Source organism: Petromyzon marinus, chromosome 62 (assembly GCF_048934315.1).
Source record: "Petromyzon marinus isolate PM22_M1 ecotype Great Lakes invasive population chromosome 62, UKy_Petmar_22M1.pri1.0, whole genome shotgun sequence".
Classification (NCBI taxonomy): Eukaryota; Metazoa; Chordata; class Hyperoartia; order Petromyzontiformes; family Petromyzontidae; genus Petromyzon; species Petromyzon marinus.
In genome coordinates this window covers 2,469,085-2,488,566 of record NC_133728.1, presented here as the reverse complement: position 1 = coordinate 2,488,566, position 19,482 = coordinate 2,469,085, and the positions used below count along the sequence as shown (strand labels likewise).

At 43.8% G+C, this 19,482-nt stretch overlaps 1 protein-coding gene across 1 annotated transcript in view; it reads right to left on the bottom strand.

The window, feature by feature from the left end:
* LOC142906273 (uncharacterized) overlaps positions 1-16,488 on the bottom strand; it is a 38,025-nt gene extending 21,537 nt beyond the window's left edge. Inside the window, exons 1-7 of the mRNA XM_076053752.1 lie at positions 16,031-16,488; positions 12,378-12,719; positions 10,137-10,553; positions 8,378-8,495; positions 4,051-4,271; positions 1,748-1,868; positions 783-831 (exon numbers count right to left, since the gene is read on the bottom strand). Coding sequence (XP_075909867.1) covers positions 783-831; positions 1,748-1,868; positions 4,051-4,271; positions 8,378-8,495; positions 10,137-10,553; positions 12,378-12,719; positions 16,031-16,241 — 1,479 coding nt within the window. The 5' untranslated portion in view covers positions 16,242-16,488. The remainder of the gene's footprint in view (positions 1-782; positions 832-1,747; positions 1,869-4,050; positions 4,272-8,377; positions 8,496-10,136; positions 10,554-12,377; positions 12,720-16,030) is intronic.
* Between the last annotated feature and the right edge of the window lie 2,994 nt (positions 16,489-19,482).

Sequence of the window (19,482 nt, the reverse complement as noted above, 5' to 3'; positions counted from 1 at the left end):
AGCTCAATGAAGTGGCGTATCACGTGGAAATTTATAGCAGCCAAATGCTCTAAACGCATGGTGATTCTAAATGTGGAGGGAAAGATTCACGCAACCATTTGGAGGGAGAGACATGAAAACTCCAAATATACAGCAGGCGTCAGGGTTGAGATCGAACCCACAACCTCCTGTATACCAGGCGAGGTAGTTAACATCTCCTAGCCACCGTGGGGCCAATTCAATTCCTGTGAGCTCTTCCAGCAGGTGGAGCCTTTTCCCAAAATATTAACCCTCCTGTAGTCCTTTCTTTTCTTCAGACTTGGCATTTTATTTCCCATCGAGGAAAGCCTGTAGAGCTAGGAAGCTCTTTTTTTCAAGGGCAACTCGGCGGGCGGATAACATCAAAGCGTTCCGTAAAATTACAGACAGTGTTGATGAACGTGATATGAAAAATAATAGGTTTTACCTATTCTGGCAATTAAACAGGAGTTGTGTTTAGATGTTCAAACACCAAATCGAAACCTTTTGCAAGGAATCAAGTCTGCATTAACCACACGTACTTGTGGTCTACATGCAAACACATATGCTCTGATAATAATACAAGCATTGTCTTTGAAACTGATTGGCCTACACCAGAGACAGCCTTCTTTATGGCCTAGTCTTACCAGTGTCAGGCCAGAGAACGCCAAAAGGCGAACAGACCAAAGACAAGGCACTGTCACAGCATTTATAGCTCGGGGTGAGCAGCTATATCATGGGACATTTTTTGGCAGTACCAATATATGAAAAATAAGAACACTTACCATTTCAACTGGAGCTCTTTGCTGATCATTTTCCCCATCATCCTTTCGCCTGCAGAGATTGTGAAACATGTAATATCGCAATGTTATATGAATACATACAGGGTGTTTACATTTTTTAACACTTATATGGGACTATCGTTTTTAATGGAAAAATAACGGATAATACACTGTAACATGATAGCAAATGTAATGTTAATAGCTTCAAAAAGTCAAAGAGTCTCCCACTTGTTCGCCATCATTGTCAACACATGCCTGGACTCCAGGTGGTTTCCAGAGCCCGGAGGCATATTTCTTGTGGCATTGTTGCAAATGTAAAACAAAAATGTTTGAAGCACCCTGTATATATGCCGTATTAGTTTCATGGCGTCACTAAGCCTCTATTGGGTGATGTCACCATATAGGGGCTGAAGTCATAGGCGTGAACCAAGGTATGATAATGTCGTCATGTGGAACGGGTTTAAATATAAATTAATGGGGAACCAAACTTCAGCACGATTCCATCGACGTAACTCGAGTTGCTCTCTCAGAAGATTTCGCCAACGACTTGTTCGGGTCTGACGGACGGGACTGAATCCCGTTGCTGTGACATTGGTAATTAAATATGCATTTATCTACTATGGTAACGTTTTTAATCCATTCCACGAAAATTACTGTTAACTGAAATAACTGTTGATCGAATATAGGAATTACATTTCCGCCGAAACAGAAAACATACTCTTAAGCAAAGCCAATCGAGATCGAAACGCTCAAATCGGTGTCACTCATTTGCTGAGAGCATGGCTCAGCCCCCACATACAAGCGCTCTGATTGGCCAAAATTGGCACCTCCTGCGCAATAACGTAAACGTACCGTTAATCAACATGGGGTCTCCTATGGGAGGCGAAACTTCAACCGCAAAAACATTAAACGAGGGCCACTGTTTATCGAGGGACTTCTTTACATGCGTTTTGTTGTCAGAAACTCACTTAAGAGGTTTCCTGTTCTTGTGGAAGCAGAAGTAGTAAATGGCTCCCACCGCTGCCACCAATGCCATCAGTGGCACTACGGTGGCAACGGCTATGACCCAGGGCTCAACGCCACCACCACCTGTAAGACAGCAACATTGCTGGTGTGAGATGCCACAGATCCCTTTACAGTAATAACGATGCATTATAAAACGTAAACTCTCACCGAGAGTCCCGTTATTTTTTTTCATGTGCGGCTCTTATTTCACATGTCAGTCGTTGTGAGACCGCAGTGTCAAATTCCACATTCCTATGACAGGATCGTTTCCCCCAGAAGAGCATCCAAGGTATTGGTCGACCGACAAGCAGGATTACAACCTATGCACTTCCAGTTGGGAGCTGTGAATGGTCTGGTGCCGTTGAGCCAGATACTGTAAACCAGTGGTTCGCAACCTTTACCGCAGCCTTGGCCCTCTTTGGTTCTCAATCATAAAAAAAATCATAATGTTAATCAATACATAGGGTTTGATGAAACAAAGTAGTTTTACTTAAGTGCCCGTGCTTCCTTTGTGTTTTCATAATTTACCTTTAAAAAAAATCTGGCTATGTCTCGGAGCCCCAGAAAGGCCATCTAGCACCCCCAGGGGGTGCGTGACGCACCCCAGGTTGAGAACCACTGCTCTAAACAAAATGCCTTTATTGGTATTAACCACGATCAATTCTGCTTAACTCACCAGACCTGTTGAGATTGTGAATTATAACCATTTGTGTACCTTCTACACTTCCTCCTATGTGCACCTTCATGATGCATCAATGCAGTGGGTATAGACTCCCACAAAAAAGTTTAACCCACACATTTGGCCTCTGTTTACTCGTGTATATATAATATTAATAAAAAAAAAATCAACTTTCACTGGTTGGGCTCTCTTTATAAACCTCAAACAAATATCTCAAGTCTAGGCCAGCGCTGTTGTGAATCGCTGAAGTATGAAGCTGCATGATTTCACTCGCAGTGGGACGATTCAGGTAGATAATGGCCAGGTGTAATATATAGCCTGGGAAAGTACGTGTCGTGGATTTGCCCAAAGTGATATACTGGGGTCAGTTGGGACAGTGGAATGAATGATACAGACAGGTCCCTTCTGCTTCCTTGTGTGAGGCCAGACTCAAAGTTCAACATCCGTAAGTTTTCACCCACACTCGGTAATGTTTTAAAGGAGTTGTGTATAATTAGAACATATGTAGGTTCTTTCGGGTAAATGTGGTGAGATGTTAACTACCTCTCCTGGTGTATAGGAGGTTGTAGCTTCGATCCCGACACTAATACCTGCTGTATATTTGGAGTTTGCATGTCTCTCTCTCTATCTCCCCGTGGCGGTGTGGAATTTCTCTGGGCCCTCCAGTTGTTTTCCTCCGCATATTAGAATCACGCGTTTGGAGTATTTAGCTGCTAATAATTCCCACGTGATAATATGCCACTTCGCTGAGCTATCATTTGTCAATGCCAGGTGGCTTCTGAAAAACAGCTATATAGTTCAGGGGCCTTACCTGGTAAAATCATTTTTTAATAGTTTAGTTTTTTCATCAACGTTTTCCAGCAACCCTTTTATAAGCAGGGTGACTCTTTGTCCAGTGTCTACTTTTTGACTCTCATCAGCAGGATGTGACTCCTTCAATGCTTCTGTTTTTTTGGTGATATAGATCAGCGCCCTCTACAAACCCTACAGGGCCTGTGTGAGTGCAGTTTATTAAGGACTGTCTAACAGGCTGCACAGTTCTTGTAGCTGATAAAGGAACGATCATGCCTGGAAAAAAATCTACCCATCCTATTTTCTGTCCAAATACTGATCGTCTATGCCTAGTGCTGCGGTGTCTTATTCACACAGTTGTCTTGTTCACATCAAATGGTGTGCGAATAATTGTCCCTCAAATGGTGCACGAATAATTGTCCCAACTAATTGGAAGAAAACACAGGAACCACACACGCGCAACCATGAACCTAGTTACCCGGTCATTTGCAATCCTCACGCTTGAGCATATCGTGAGAAAGTGTTTGAAACTAGGAGGTCATCAACTTGAGTAGGTGAGCCATTATCTGACGTCAAAAGTTGACCCAGTAAATACTATATACAGCTTTAGTATGATTAATTACAGCGAGTAAATGGGATGTCTGGATAAACCCCACACGTACAGGGTGGGAACATTCCAGCACTTTGGACATCACCGTAGTTAACTGCATTGGTGCTGAAACAGGAGCCATCTCTTGTACCTGTTGGTGCCAGTGAGAGATTTCTACATAAGTAAAGTCAGTTTCGTGCAAATACCTGGTGTTGTTGGGGTTGCCACAGGCGTAGTGGCTGTAGTTGTTGTTATAGCAGCGGTGGTTGTACCTGGCTGAATGGTAATGATAACCACCGCCTCGTCCCAGCCCACCGAGTTATTGGCCCAACAGGAGAACGACCCAGAGTCTGACTCCACTAGCGGTCGCTCAAAGGACAGGGAGTTGCCGCTCACAACTATCCCGTTGGGCAGGGAGCCGTCTTGCCTAAGAGCAAGCACACCACAACACAGGGAGCACAACACACGGTGAGCATCGTGCGATTACACTTACTGCAGAAACTGCGAAGATAAATTCGAATGAGCTGTGAACCCTTTTCCCCATTCCCAGACATCCACAAGCTGAAGGGTGGGATGTCCCATTCATCGCTGAATCTCGGAATGCGCATGCTCGTTCAGCGTTAATTTTATTTAGAGAGGCGTAGTAGTAGCGCTGCTATTTTTGAAGACATTAATACTCTCCGCAGAAAACTGTAGCGACACGACCGCATGGCTTTTTACTTCCGATTCCATTCCAATGACCTACATGTACGTCATCGGGACGAAATCAGAAGCATGCCAAGTCGTCGTACATCAGATTCTGTTCCAATGACGTACATGTATGATGACGTACCGTTTCGATTACATACATCGGAATGGAATCAGAATGGGAAAGGGCTAATATATGTAGACAATTGTGACTGCCAGACTTCTTTCGTATGCATTAATAGCAGCATATTAAATATGTCATTTTAGATTTGTTATCCACTCAATTGTCTGTTCAGAAGCAGAGTGAATCTCATTGTGACTGACAGAATGAATTAGGTGCATTCTAATGATGTTATATCATGGCTTGGAATTTGGCAGAAAAATGGAGTAGATGCTTATGACTGGATACAGTCCAAAAACCAGTAGCTATATTGTTAAACCTAGATGCAGCAATTTTTTGCCTGGAGGTTGATTACTTTTACTCGACGATAACAGCTGCATTTCAAGACCACTGACACACATTCGTTCGTAGATTATGGAAGAAGCGATGGTGGTCACGGAAAGGAATCATTGGAGATCTGGGAGAGAGACAGCGGGAGAGCCAACACAATGGCTGGCAGAGCCTGAGATGGAAACAACCCGAGACCAGAACCAACCACGGGGCCAAGGACCACCGAGGCAGCCAGAGCAGCAACGAGAGTCCCGGGGTGGTCTCGGAGGGGCAGGAGCCTTCACCATTGATCCCAGTGCAGCACCAGCGAGGGCAGTGTGACCCTAAAGTTCTACATTGGTTTTACTCCGAGGGCACGGTTAGCGTAAAGATAAACTTTTCTTTGATTTCAAGCTTTCGTGACTGCAGTAATTCATATTCTTAGTTCTTTCGGTAAAGTCACGTTGAAGGGAAACAATAAAATAATGAAATATATATTTTATTATTTTATTGTTTCCCTTCATATTTTATTATTTTATTGTTTCCCTTCAACGTGACTTTACCGAAAGAACTAAGAATATCAACTTTTCTGTTACCCTTAAGTGCTAAACACGTACTAATACGGGCAAGCCCTTGCTTGACGCGTGGCGGTGTTCACATTATAACGCGGCTCTGCCATTAGGGAACGCTTTTGGCACAATGCGGAACGTGCCCCATTATAACACGGTGTCTGAGCGCTCGACGATTAACTACTTTATTTTTCGATTTAAAGCTTTCGTGACTGCAATGATTCATCTTCTTTGGTTCTTTCGGTAAAGTCACGTAGAATGAGAATAAAATAATAAATTGATAAAATAAAATAACACAATAATATTCTCACGACGTTTCGGCCACAACACAAGCGGCCTTCATCAGGTGAAGGGGGCGAGACTGTCTGGTAGGACAGCGCTGGAGTGAGAGAGCCACGTTCAGATCACGGCTTTTAAGCTTAGAGTCGCGGCATCTCTTCAGAAAGGTGAGAGACTCGATTAGTTGAGCCTTCTTATCCCGAAGTCTGTTGAATGATCTTAAGGATGTGTGGAATCCCTCCCCGTAGAGGCGGTTAAATTTCGATTTAAAGCTTTCGTGACTGCAATGATTCATCTTCTTTGGTTCTTTCGGTAAAGTCACGTAGAATGAGAATAAAATAATAAATTGATAAAATAAAATAACACAATAATATTCTCACGACGTTTCGGCCACAACACAAGCGGCCTTCATCAGGTGAAGGGGGCGAGACTGTCTGGTAGGACAGCGCTGGAGTGAGAGAGCCACGTTCAGATCACGGCTTTTAAGCTTAGAGTCGCGGCATCTCTTCAGAAAGGTGAGAGACTCGATTAGTTGAGCCTTCTTATCCCGAAGTCTGTTGAATGATCTTAAGGATGTGTGGAATCCCTCCCCGTAGAGGCGGTTAAATTTCGATTTAAAGCTTTCGTGACTGCAATGATTCATCTTCTTTGGTTCTTTCGGTAAAGTCACGTAGAATGAGAATAAAATAATAAATTGATAAAATAAAATAACACAATAATATTCTCACGACGTTTCGGCCACAACACAAGCGGCCTTCATCAGGTGAAGGGGGCGAGACTGTCTGGTAGGACAGCGCTGGAGTGAGAGAGCCACGTTCAGATCACGGCTTTTAAGCTTAGAGTCGCGGCATCTCTTCAGAAAGGTGAGAGACTCGATTAGTTGAGCCTTCTTATCCCGAAGTCTGTTGAATGATCTTAAGGATGTGTGGAATCCCTCCCCGTAGTCACGAAAGCTTTAAATCGAAATTTAACCGCCTCTACGGGGAGGGATTCCACACATCCTTAAGATCATTCAACAGACTTCGGGATAAGAAGGCTCAACTAATCGAGTCTCTCACCTTTCTGAAGAGATGCCGCGACTCTAAGCTTAAAAGCCGTGATCTGAACGTGGCTCTCTCACTCCAGCGCTGTCCTACCAGACAGTCTCGCCCCCTTCACCTGATGAAGGCCGCTTGTGTTGTGGCCGAAACGTCGTGAGAATATTATTGTGTTATTTTATTTTATCAATTTATTATTTTATTCTCATTCTACGTGACTTTACCGAAAGAACCAAAGAAGATGAATCATTGCAGTCACGAAAGCTTTAAATCGAAATTTAACCGCCTCTACGGGGAGGGATTCCACACATCCTTAAGATCATTCAACAGACTTCGGGATAAGAAGGCTCAACTAATCGAGTCTCTCACCTTTCTGAAGAGATGCCGCGACTCTAAGCTTAAAAGCCGTGATCTGAACGTGGCTCTCTCACTCCAGCGCTGTCCTACCAGACAGTCTCGCCCCCTTCACCTGATGAAGGCCGCTTGTGTTGTGGCCGAAACGTCGTGAGAATATTATTGTGTTATTTTATTTTATCAATTTATTATTTTATTCTCATTCTACGTGACTTTACCGAAAGAACCAAAGAAGATGAATCATTGCAGTCACGAAAGCTTTAAATCGAAATTTAACCGCCTCTACGGGGAGGGATTCCACACATCCTTAAGATCATTCAACAGACTTCGGGATAAGAAGGCTCAACTAATCGAGTCTCTCACCTTTCTGAAGAGATGCCGCGACTCTAAGCTTAAAAGCCGTGATCTGAACGTGGCTCTCTCACTCCAGCGCTGTCCTACCAGACAGTCTCGCCCCCTTCACCTGATGAAGGCCGCTTGTGTTGTGGCCGAAACGTCGTGAGAATATTATTGTGTTATTTTATTTTATCAATTTATTATTTTATTCTCATTCTACGTGACTTTACCGAAAGAACCAAAGAAGATTAACTACTTTCTTGTGCGATGCAGTCCACGGAACTGTACAGTAAAGCGGCGACGTACCCTTGGTTTAGTTGTCCCCGCCACCTCACTGCGCGGTGTGCCTAGTAGTCGTAGTACATCGTAGATCGCCAGACTTTACCGTGACGGCATTATTTATGGTGAAATTGTTTTTTTGCCTATCACGTATAACGCGTTCGCCTCACGCGGCACTCGTCAAGAGCGCATTTACAGTGCGTAATGAGGAGTCGCCCGTACACAACCCTCTCCTGTTAACTGTGACGCTAGAGCCGACGGCTGGTGCTAGTTTATGACCAGTTGCTGGTGTATTACGCGAAAGGGCATTTTGCGTGAACAAAAATGTGTGTTTGTGTCCACTCGTAAGCAACCCCGAAGTAAAATGAAACGTGGGCATCTGAAATCTCGACTGAGGATCTCAGCGTGTGTATTAACTCTGCGTCTGATGTAGCCATATTCAATCGGGGGGCTTGGTAGACACGCCGATACAAATGCAGAGAACCCAGTGCGGGCTCCGTTACTGGTGCAAAGCAATTGTTATGGAACACATCTTCGTCACACTCTTATTGCGATCGCTTACCTGCCCCACAGGTAGCGCGTGATGCTGGGGTTCGCGTCCGCTTCGCAACTCAACGAGGCTCCTTCCTTCCCCACGTACCAATCGCCATGGTAGCCGGCGATGCTCACGCTGGGTTTGTCTGTGAATGGAGGAGGCAAAAGGTGCAGTCGAGGGCTCCTTTAAGTGCTGCTAAATGCTCACGGTCTCTCTCTCTGTGTCAAATAACACATTAATTGCGTATAGGAGTAGCATTGGCTTACCGGCGAGAAACGTTGTACTCGAATTTTATTAAATGTTGTGGGTTCACTCTCCAACCGACCGGTGTGTTGAACTAGCAACGAATTGGCACGTTTTATTTACGTGACAAACCTTACTAATTGGCTGTGTCGGGTGGTGGCGGGTTTAACGACGCATTTTTTACTAACGTGATCTAATCCAAGCCCTGCTACTACTACGTGTTAAGGGCCGTCCATAAATGACATCACGCACCTAGGGGAGGGGGGGGGTCAGACATTTGTGACGATGTGTGACGAGGGCGGAGGGGGGGTTTGAGAAATGTGACGTCACATCAAAATGCGCAACTTTAAATAAATATAGAATTGTTATAACAACACTCCTACAACATCAGAGTGCAGAGCCACATTAAATGCGCACTACAATGACAATAGTTTAAATGTTTTATTTTCAAAATGGAAACATGTTTTTTTGTTGGGGGGAGGGGGGGTCAAGAATCGTCCAAAATCGCGTGACGTCATTTATGGACGGCCCCTAAAGTGATGTAATACTCTGCTCGCGTATATGAGCGTGGAACACAGAGCCGAGTCACAAGTTCAAGGGAAATGAGAATCGAATTTTAAGCCAGATGCCCCCCCCGCCCCCCACCCTTGTTACAGAACCTGAAGTGAGCGAGCCAGATGATGAGGGGGGCCAGGAGGCATGGACCCTTAAAAGAGGGGTGAAAAAACCTCCCTCAGGGACCTAGCAGGGGGAGGAGCTCGGATTGGCGGAGGGAAAGTGTTATCCTCACAATGGGTGCGTTAATGTTTTTTATTTTATTTTAGGGTTATTCCCCCCTCTCTCCCCCACATGCTCGGAATCTCCCTCCATAAGTTGGTCTTACCACCCCACCTCTCCTATCCCAACCACCTCCCCCTCCATTTGAAAACCCAACTCCACCCCCCCCCCCCACGTGATTGGGGCAGCAAGCCACCTATCCCCATCCTTTATCACCCCCCCCCCTTCTCTTAAATGGCTAAGTCGTGTTTGGATTGCTTTTTAGAGAACAATAATATCACCTGGTTATTGCCGCTACGCAACGTGCTGTATTAGGCCTGCGTTTATTGTTTCAATAAAAAAATGAAGTACAGGGCAATGGATTTTTCAGACACTGCCCACCACATATCTCCGCAGCCTTATGACAACCTATGAAAAATAAGAAAAGGTTTTATCCTTTCTGGAAATAAAATCGGAGTTTGTTAAGATGTTCAAACACCAAATAGATAGCTTTTGCAAGGATTCAAGTCTGCATTAACCGCACACACTTGTGTTAAAACATACAAACTAACATGCTCTGATAATGTATGCATTGTCTTTGAAACTAATTGGCCAACGCCAGAGACACCACCAGTGTAATTAGACCAGAGAACAACGCCAAAAGGCGAACAGACAACCTGTTTCTGCAATTCAGCGATTAACACGATGAGGCTGTGGGGCTCACACTGCTACTTTATTCGGGATAGAGATCAACAACAAACCTAAACCTTCACGGTGCTCCACTCACAGTGAACGTCGAGCGTGTTGGAGTGCTCCACAGGATGTTCCAGGGCCGGGTGCTCCACCCTGCAGGTGAGTGTCCTCCCGTGGCTCTCTTGCGTGGGCTCCAGCCAGTAGCGGCTCCTCACCGTCACCGTGCCGTCGGACTCCAACTCTGTGGTCTCATTGGAGCTGCCCCGATCGAGGCCACTCCAGGTGATGGAGGCTGCGGGCTTTCCTCCCAGAGCGACATACGTGGCCACGGTCACCAGCCCCATGCCCTCGACCAACTGGAATGGGTTCAACTCCAGAAGGATCTTCGGGGGAACTGGGACACGGAAGGGAAGGGGAAAATACCGGGAGGCCTCGTTATTTTCGTCATAGGAATGTAGAATGTTAATTTGTGGCTCATGGTTACTAACGTGAGCACAATCACCATAATCATCTGTTATATTTACGTTAATGAAATATTAGCCATTATATAATTGTGCCCTATTCATATCGCTATAATAAGACCTTCGTATCATCATTATCATTAGTGCAAAGTCATCGGCGTTTGCTTCTGAATGAAGACTTCCCCCAAACTGCTGCCATCCGAAACGGGTTTTTTTTTATCACAAACCGATCCATTTAGCGCAGTGGCTCTTAACATTTTACTGCAGCCTGCACCCTGTTGTTTCTCAATAGTAAAAAAATTGATAATGTTAATAAATACATAGGGTTTGATGAAACGGTAGTTGTACTTACGTTCCCGTGCGTAATTTGTGTTTTCGACGATTTACCTTCTAAAAAGATCTGGCCATGTCTCGCAACCCCAGAAAGGGCATCTTCTTGCACCCCGAGGGGGTGCGTACACCCCAGGTTAAGAGCCACTGATTCTAGTGCCTGCACACGAGCTGATTCAATCACTCCATCTCCATGGTGCAGATCCTTTTGGAACTGTTCCTTCTTTTTGGCTGCCACTTAGTCTCGAGCAGCAGCTACCGTCCTATCCTGCCAAGCCAACTTCTGATAAAAACGATTCACTACTTTGTGTTTGTTCCCTAGTTCGTGCATTTATCTTTCTGATGCTAAGGGTATCAATCCAAGCATGCACATGCCCGTGCGTCTTTGCACACTTTTAAGCTTTTCTATTTGGAAGGCAAAAAATCTGTTCGTAAAAAGAACAATCTCTCATATTCATCTCCTCGATTGGAATATGGCTTTTTTGTATACATTTTATGTTTCCAAAAGCTCACTCCAAATCTGCTCTCTCACCACCTCTTTGTTTCATCACTCTGCGCTTGCTCAGCATCACTATGTGGATGACAGCAGAGCCACAGCCAATCAAAATCAATTAAACTCTGTCCACTGTTGTATTTGATATTGCAACTACTGTACTGTAGATGCAATCACGTGGATTTCAAATTAACCGGAGCAACATATTTGTTCGGTTTAAGAACGTGACTTGTAATAAACATTTCCAAGAATAACAATGTCTAACTATTTTTTTTAATTTGGGCTTAATGAAAAATCCATGCGTTTTCAATTTATGTCAAAATGTCAGGTGTGCGATTAATCCGCAAATCGGATAAACCGCACGCGGATAATCGAGATTCTACTGTTTTTAAAGTAAGCCCAACTCTGCAGCCTTCTTTATTAAATTCTTCAATCAGTTCATGTCATTAATTCAAAGATGTTGCCCAAAATTTTTATTTCAGACGTAAATTCTTAAATAGAAATGGACAAATATTAACCATCTCCTATTTGCTGAGGGCATATCAATTATAACAACATGAAGTGATGTTATAATGTTGTATTAATCTCCAACCAACAATAAATATACGTAATAATGTATACAACAATAACCTCATAAATATAATGCTTCATATTACCAATATCAGGACACCTCCGATGAGCGCAGTTGGCTACGTATGGTGCGAAATAAGTTCAACATACATACGTACCTTATTCATATAATCACTACTGTCATTCTAAAGCAGTATCATCGGCAGTATGTTGGTACACGCCGAGACTCATTTGAGCTGCCACGCTCAAATGAATGTTAGAAAGTTTACATCTCCATTTATGTTAATGAGACAGTGGTGGAAATTCCACATTGCCTATGGACCGCATGTAAAGCAACCATTTATGACGTCTTCATATTGCTCTTGGAGGGATGATAATGGTGGGCTGAACTTACCCACAACTGGTATTTAAACTCACGACTTGGCAGTGAATAAAAGATCGACAAGTTACTGCCATCACATTGAACATGACAGCGGCTCACCGTTCACAGTCAGGCTGATTGTTGCTTGAGCTTCGTCATCAAAAGTGGAAAAACTGCAGGTGAAGTTTCCCTCGTCCCTCAGTCGCAGGTCTTCAATGCGGATGGATCCGTCCGTCAGTGCAGAATCGAGGTTCGTGAAGTTCAGTCGCCCATAGAGGTCGGTGTCATTGAAAATGTTGTAACCACTGAGAAAGGCAATGGCGATTTCCACCGAGGAGTCTCTGTTTACTTTCTGCCAGGTTATGTTCAAGGGCGTCTGTGACCCCACGTAGACGCATCTCAGGGTGACCTCTTGCCCCCTGCTCCTAGTCACAAACCGATCCGCCTCCACTTGGGAGGTTCCTAAGGTCACCAGACATGCAGTGATAGAGCACAGAGGTGCGTTAAGATACTCAAAGTTTTCCAACGCATTTACAATATATGAGGGATATCCATAGAGTAATGCCTTATACTCAGTAACTTTATTTCTTATGAAAATGTTACATGTTTTTTTACATTTTAAATCAACTGAAAGTATGAAAATGTTACATGTTTTTTACATTTTAAATAAACTGAAAGTCTGTATTTGTGAAAAGCGTCCAGACATTCACACGACAGAAGCTTTCCAGCATGACAGTGCTGACCAGACACGCGCCTGAGAACTTAAGAGTCCATTGCACACTTGCAGTGCAATGTGCTGCTGCATCATCCACCGTAGATCTCAGGTGCGGCACCTCGCACCGTCACCTGCTCAAGCCCCTGAAGAATGGGCTCCATGGGCAACATTTAGTCAATGGTATCACTTTCCGTACGGGGATACGATTCCAGCACGGTTGGCTACGTATGGTGCCAAGTAAGTTCGACATACATACTATACAGACAAATGGCAACGTGATGCAAAGTAATAATTTAACGGTGATGGAATGCCGCTCCTTGTTCCAACCTGGAAAAAAATGCTGAGATAATGATGGAGATTGTTTGAATATAGCCAACGGTTTAAAACATTTCCTTCAAAGAATATCTCAACTTCTTTGATTTTTTCGGTAAAGTCACGTAGAATGAGAATAAAATAATAAAATAAAATAAGACAATAAAATTCTCACGACGTTTCGGCCACAACACAAGTAGCCTTCTTCAGGTGAAAGAACAGAACTGTCGGGACGACAGGGACGACAGTTCTGTTCTTTCACCTGAAGAAGGCTACTTGTGTTGTGGCCGAAACGTGAGAATTTTATTGTCTTCTTTTATTTTATTATTTTATTCTCATTCTACGTGACTTTACCGAAAGAACCAAAGAAGATGAATCCTTGCAGTCACGAAAGCTTTAAATCGAAGAATATCTCAATTTTTGCGTCAGTTTAAAACAAATAATACAATATTGAATACGTGTATTAGCACTCGCTTATTAATGAGCCCATCCTTACTGCTGGCCACATCCCAGTCTGTTCACAGGTGCCCTCATCATAAAAATACCGAGCTATTATTCCCCCCGCTCTTCTCTCCCTCAACTCTCGCTTCTAGCCCCGCCCACTCCCCCCACAGTCTCATGTCCCAGTCCCTGACGTCCACACTTATAAAAAAAAAAACTCCTTAGCCTCGGCATTTCTCCCACTTTAGTAAACAAAAAAATAGCTGTGATTTTCACACCTGATGATGATTGATTGTGTTGCAATCGAGACGTCGTGATTTCTATCATTTTTATCTTTTATTTTCTTTTCTTTACCTACTTGACTTTACCGAAAGAACCAGAGTACGCCTACGGTAGTTATAAAGTTTGAAGTGCACATTACAAACGATGAATGCTCTATCGTATTGCGGATATATGTCCCTGACGTCCACACTTATAAAAACTCCTTAGCCTCCTAAGCCTCGGCATTTCTCTCACTTTAGTAAAAAAAAATAGCTGTGATTTTCACACCTGATGATGATTGCTTGTGTTGCAATTGAAACGTCGTGATTTTTATCATTTTTATCTTTTATTTTATTTTTAATTTTCTTTACCTATTTGACTTTACCGAAAGAACCAGAGTACGCCTACGGTAGTTATAAAGTTTGAAGTGCACATTACAAACGATGAATGCTCTATCGTATTGCGGATATATGTGCTCAGTGTCATGCTTTCATCTAACACCGTTTGGTACAGAGAAGCCACGGTAGCACAGGACTGCTCACGGGTTCTGTCGTGACTATGGTACGGGTATTTGTCTTATTTACACCGAACGGTGCTTGGGTATCTAGTCCATTGGGGCCAACACAAGACGGCCACACACGAGTTACAACAAAGACAAAGATACCCCCGTATAGCCTTCGCAGATTGTTAGGGCAAGTGTTGTTAGCGAGCACCTATGAAGACCAGCACGACGCACGAGGGAGTGGGTGGCCAACACCACGCCCGGCCACCTTTGTCTCCCAAGTGGCAATGTGCACGCACCGCACCAGGTACTTATTTGAGGCCGAGTCGAGCTAGGGGAAGCCCAGGACAAGTTCAGATAATCGTTACTGGTGTTGGCTGTGAGCGGGAATCGAACTCGGGATGCTGGTTTTATAGCGCAGCGTAGCGCTAACCGCCACACTACCGCTCCCCACACTAGTTACAACACACACAAACACACACTGCTCACCTCGCTACTGGTCCTTTCAGTCTTCATGCTTAAGCACGTTGTGAGAAAGCAGTGAATCAGTGTGAAAGTAAAGGGTTCATTATCCTGAAAGTGTGTGAGGTTTTACATCAAAGCTTTTTTGGTGTGTGTGTGTGTGCTGTGGGTCATAATCATGAAACACTGGCTTTTAGTGAGACAAAGGTGGTTAGGTGAACGGTGGTGTAGTGGTTGCCAGCGCCTCGCTGCGAACCCAGCGACCCGAGTATAGAATCAGAATTTGTATTTATCCTGGAGAAATCCGATGAGCTACAAAGCTCTTTTCCACAGATGTCCAGTAGAATCGGGTCAAAAGGTTACAACAACAAAAACAATACAAATACACAATAGGAAAACAAAGTACTGCAAAGGTAGGCAAATCACACGAAATAAATCAACTAAAACTAAACTCTTAATTTTACCAGGTGAGGCCCACTGTGCTGTTCTTATATCAGAAGCGACCTGACTATCACGTATAATAGATCAACGAATGTGGACATTTAGAGTAGCAAAATAATCTATACACATGTTGATTCTAAATGCGGAGGGAACAACCAAGGGACCCAGAGAAGTAATCCACACGACTCCAGGGAGAGACACCGCAAACCCGCAAACATACAACAGGCGTCAGAGTCGGGATCGAACCCACAACCTCCTGTAAACCAGGCGAGGAAGTTAACATCTCCTAGCCACCGTGGCACCCCTTAAATCAAAATAAGTACGTAGGTTAAAAATGCAATTCTAAAACAGAAATCACCAACAATATCTTCTCCGGTGGTATGTTGTTACACACCGAGGCTCATTTGAGCCTCCATCCCCAAATTAACATCTCTATTAATTTAAATGAGACGATGGTGGGAATTCCACATTTCTCTGGAATGGATGTGAGGAAACAATTTCTAACTTAATTATAATGATCTTGGAGAGATGACAATGGTGGGCTGAACTTACCTCCAACTGGTATTTAAACTCACGACCTGATAGTGAATAAAAGATCAATAAGTTACTGCCATCACATTGCACATGAGAAAGGCTCACCGTTCACAGCCAGGGTGATTGTTGCTTGAGTTTCGTTATCAAGAGTGTCAAAGCCGCAGGTGAAGTTTCCCTCGTCCCTCAGTCGCAGGTCTTCAATGCGGATGGATCCATCCGTCAGTGTCGAGTCGAGGTTCGTGAAGTTCAGTCGTCCATAGAAGTCGGTGTCATTGTCAATTCTGGAATTACTCGGAAAGGCAATGGCGATTCTCATTAAAGAGTCTCTATTTACTTTCCACCAGGTTATATTCTCAGGCGTCTGTGACCCCGTGTAGACGCATTTCAAGGTGACCTCTTGCCCCCTGCAACCACTCACAAAACGATCCACCTCCACTTGGGAGGTTCCCAAGGTCACCAGACCTGCAGGGGTAGAGCACAGAGGAGCGTTAAGACACTCAAAGTTCTCATGCTTGTGTGGGAGATGTCAAACTGCTGATTCCACTTCAGCAATGATATCATCGACAGGGAATGTGCGTGGGGCAACAGCAAAGTTAGATAGGACTGATATCATATCGTTGGTCAATTCAGTGTTAGTCATGTTGATAACAGTTTGGTTTTTAAATTGCGAATTTTTAGTTGAGAGTTGTTAGTCAGTCAGTCAAGCGCCAAATATGTTTTGTTTATTATGGTAACGAACACAGGTTTACCCAAAGATATCCCAGAACACCTATTTCTCTTGGAAAGATGAGTTCTATAAACAAAAGGAAGGAGCAGCAATTGGCTCCCCTTTGCATCCTGCGATTGCAAATATGTACATGGAAGACTTTGAAGCAAAAGCACTAGCTTGAAGTACGATCGATATGTGGATGACACGTTGATTGTCTTGGGCCACATGGTAAAGATACACTTGATTCATGTCTAAATAATCTCAACTCACAAAACCATATCTATCCAGTTCACCACGGAAGTGGAGGTGGATAAAACTCTTCCATTTCTGGACACGTATAAGTCTATGAATCCGCTTACCGTGATGACGTCCCTGTTCCACACTGGCACAAGTGCTTAGTCAATTATGGAGATTGTGTTTAAACATAGCCAACGGTTTATAACATTTCCTTGAATGAACATCTCAAGTTTTGCGTCAATTTAAAATCAATAATACGATTTTGAATACGTGTATTAGCATTAACTTATTAGTGAACCCATCATCACTGCTGTGGTTTGCACACCTGATGATGATTGCTTGTGTTGCAGTCGAAACGTCGTGGGAATTTTATTGTTTTATATTTTTATTATTTTATTGTTTCCCTTCCACGTGGTGGTGACTTTACCGAAAGAACCATGAATATGAATCCCTGCAGGCACGAAAGCTTTAAATCAAAATAAAATCCCAATCTGTGCACAGGTGCCCTCCTCGTGAAATGTCGAGCGATTACTGACAACTACACGAACAGGACTTATAAACTCATAATAAAGGTTTTTTGGGTTAGATCGCGTTTATTTATAAATGTGTCGTAACCCTCCACCACCCGACACGGCCAATCAGCAAAGAAAAGTGTCACGTTGACAAAAGACAATTATTTGTCAATTATTTGACAATTATTTGTCTTTTGTCAACGTGACACTTTTCTTTGCTGATTGGCCGTGTCGGGTGGTGGAGGGTTACGACACATTTATAAATAAACGCGATCTAACCCAAAAAACCTTTATTATGAATAATATTGGTCGCGAAAGCCTACGTGTTAAAAGGACTTATAAAATCACGTAAAGTTTGGATTTCACATTTAAAACGATGACTGCTCTTTCGTATTGCGGATACATGTGTTCGGTGTCACGTGTTTATCTAACAATGTGCAGCACAGAGAAGCCACGGTAGCACAGGGCAGCTCGCTGGTTCTGTCGTGACTAGGGTAAGGGACATTTGTCGTCTTCTTTGGTTCTTTCGGTAAAGTCACGTAGAATGAGAATAAAATAATAAATTGATAAAATAAAATAACACAATAATATTCTCACGACGTTTCGGCCATTTATCAATTTATTATTTTATTCTCATTCTACGTGACTTTACCGAAAGAACCAAAGAAGATGAATCATTGCAGTCACGAAAGCTTTAAATCGGTATTTGTCGTTTACTACAAATCGCACCAGGTACTCATTTGAGGCTGAGTCGACCTAGGGGAGGCCTAGGACCGGTTCAGATATTCGTCACCAATGTTGGCGGTGAGCGCGAATGCGAACTCAGGACGCCGGGTTCGTAGTGCAGCGTAGCGCTAACGGCTACCCTACCGCTCCCCACCATACTACTACCTCTAACTGCTAGTTACAACACACGCGCACAAACACACTGCTAACCTAGCTACTGGTCATTCCAGTCCTCATGCTTAAGCACATTGTGAGAAATCAGTAGATCGGTGTGAAAGTAAAGGGTTCATCATCCTGACAGGGTTGTGAGGTTTGACGTCAAAGATCACCCTATCAGAATATTTTTCAGAATCAGAATCTGTGTTTATACTTCAGGAGGAATCCGATGAGCTATACAGCTCTTTTTTCGACGATGCCCATTCGGGGTACAGGGTAAGAAAGTTACACCAACAAACAACAACACGACAACAGTGCAACGTACAAGAGGGGTAAACAAATCACCCAAACAATGTGGTCCCTTGGTACCAACTCCAGCGAGTCTCTCTCCCTCGCTACCTTGACCCCTTGTCCTCCCTATAGCCCAAGGCCGTAATTATAATATATATTGGGAGGGGGGGGGGACATCCCCCCCCCTCCCAATATTCAAATATGCTCAAAAGGTCCCCCCCAATATATCGCTATGAAATAGATGTCTGTTTATATGATTGTGGTTATGGTTGTACTTTATTAATCCCTAATCTCTGCCATTACATACAATGAAACAAAAAAAGTATATAAAAAAACAGAGCAATATATTACGGCAGGGTACACCAGGCAGTGGTGCACGCATCGATCCAGTCTGCTGTGTGGGTCATGATCATAAAACACTGGATTTTGGTGAGACAAATGTGGTTAGGTCTGTGTGCGTGTGGTGAGCGGTGGTTCCAGTGGTTGACTCGCTGCAAACCCGGCAACCTGGGTTCAGAATCAGAATATTTATTCATACTGCAGGGGGAATCCGACGAGCTACAAAGCTCTTTTCCACAGATGTTCAGTAGGGGCACGGGGTAAGAATGCTTACACAAACAAACAATACAAAAACATGACAGTAGCGCAAACGATACAGCCTGCTGTGTGTGATGGTGCTCGTGGTGTTTGTGGCGTGGGTCATAATCATAAAACACTGGCTTTTAATGAGACAAAGGTGGCTAGGTAAGCTGTAGAGTAGCGGTTAGCGTGCTGCGCTGCAAACCCGGTGACCCGAGTTCGATTCCTGCTCTCGGCCAACACCAGTGACGATTTTACCGGAACCGGTCCTGGGCCTCCCCTCGGTCGACTCGACATCAAATGAGTATAGCACCTGCTGTGGTATGTAAACGTCGCCAATAGGGAGA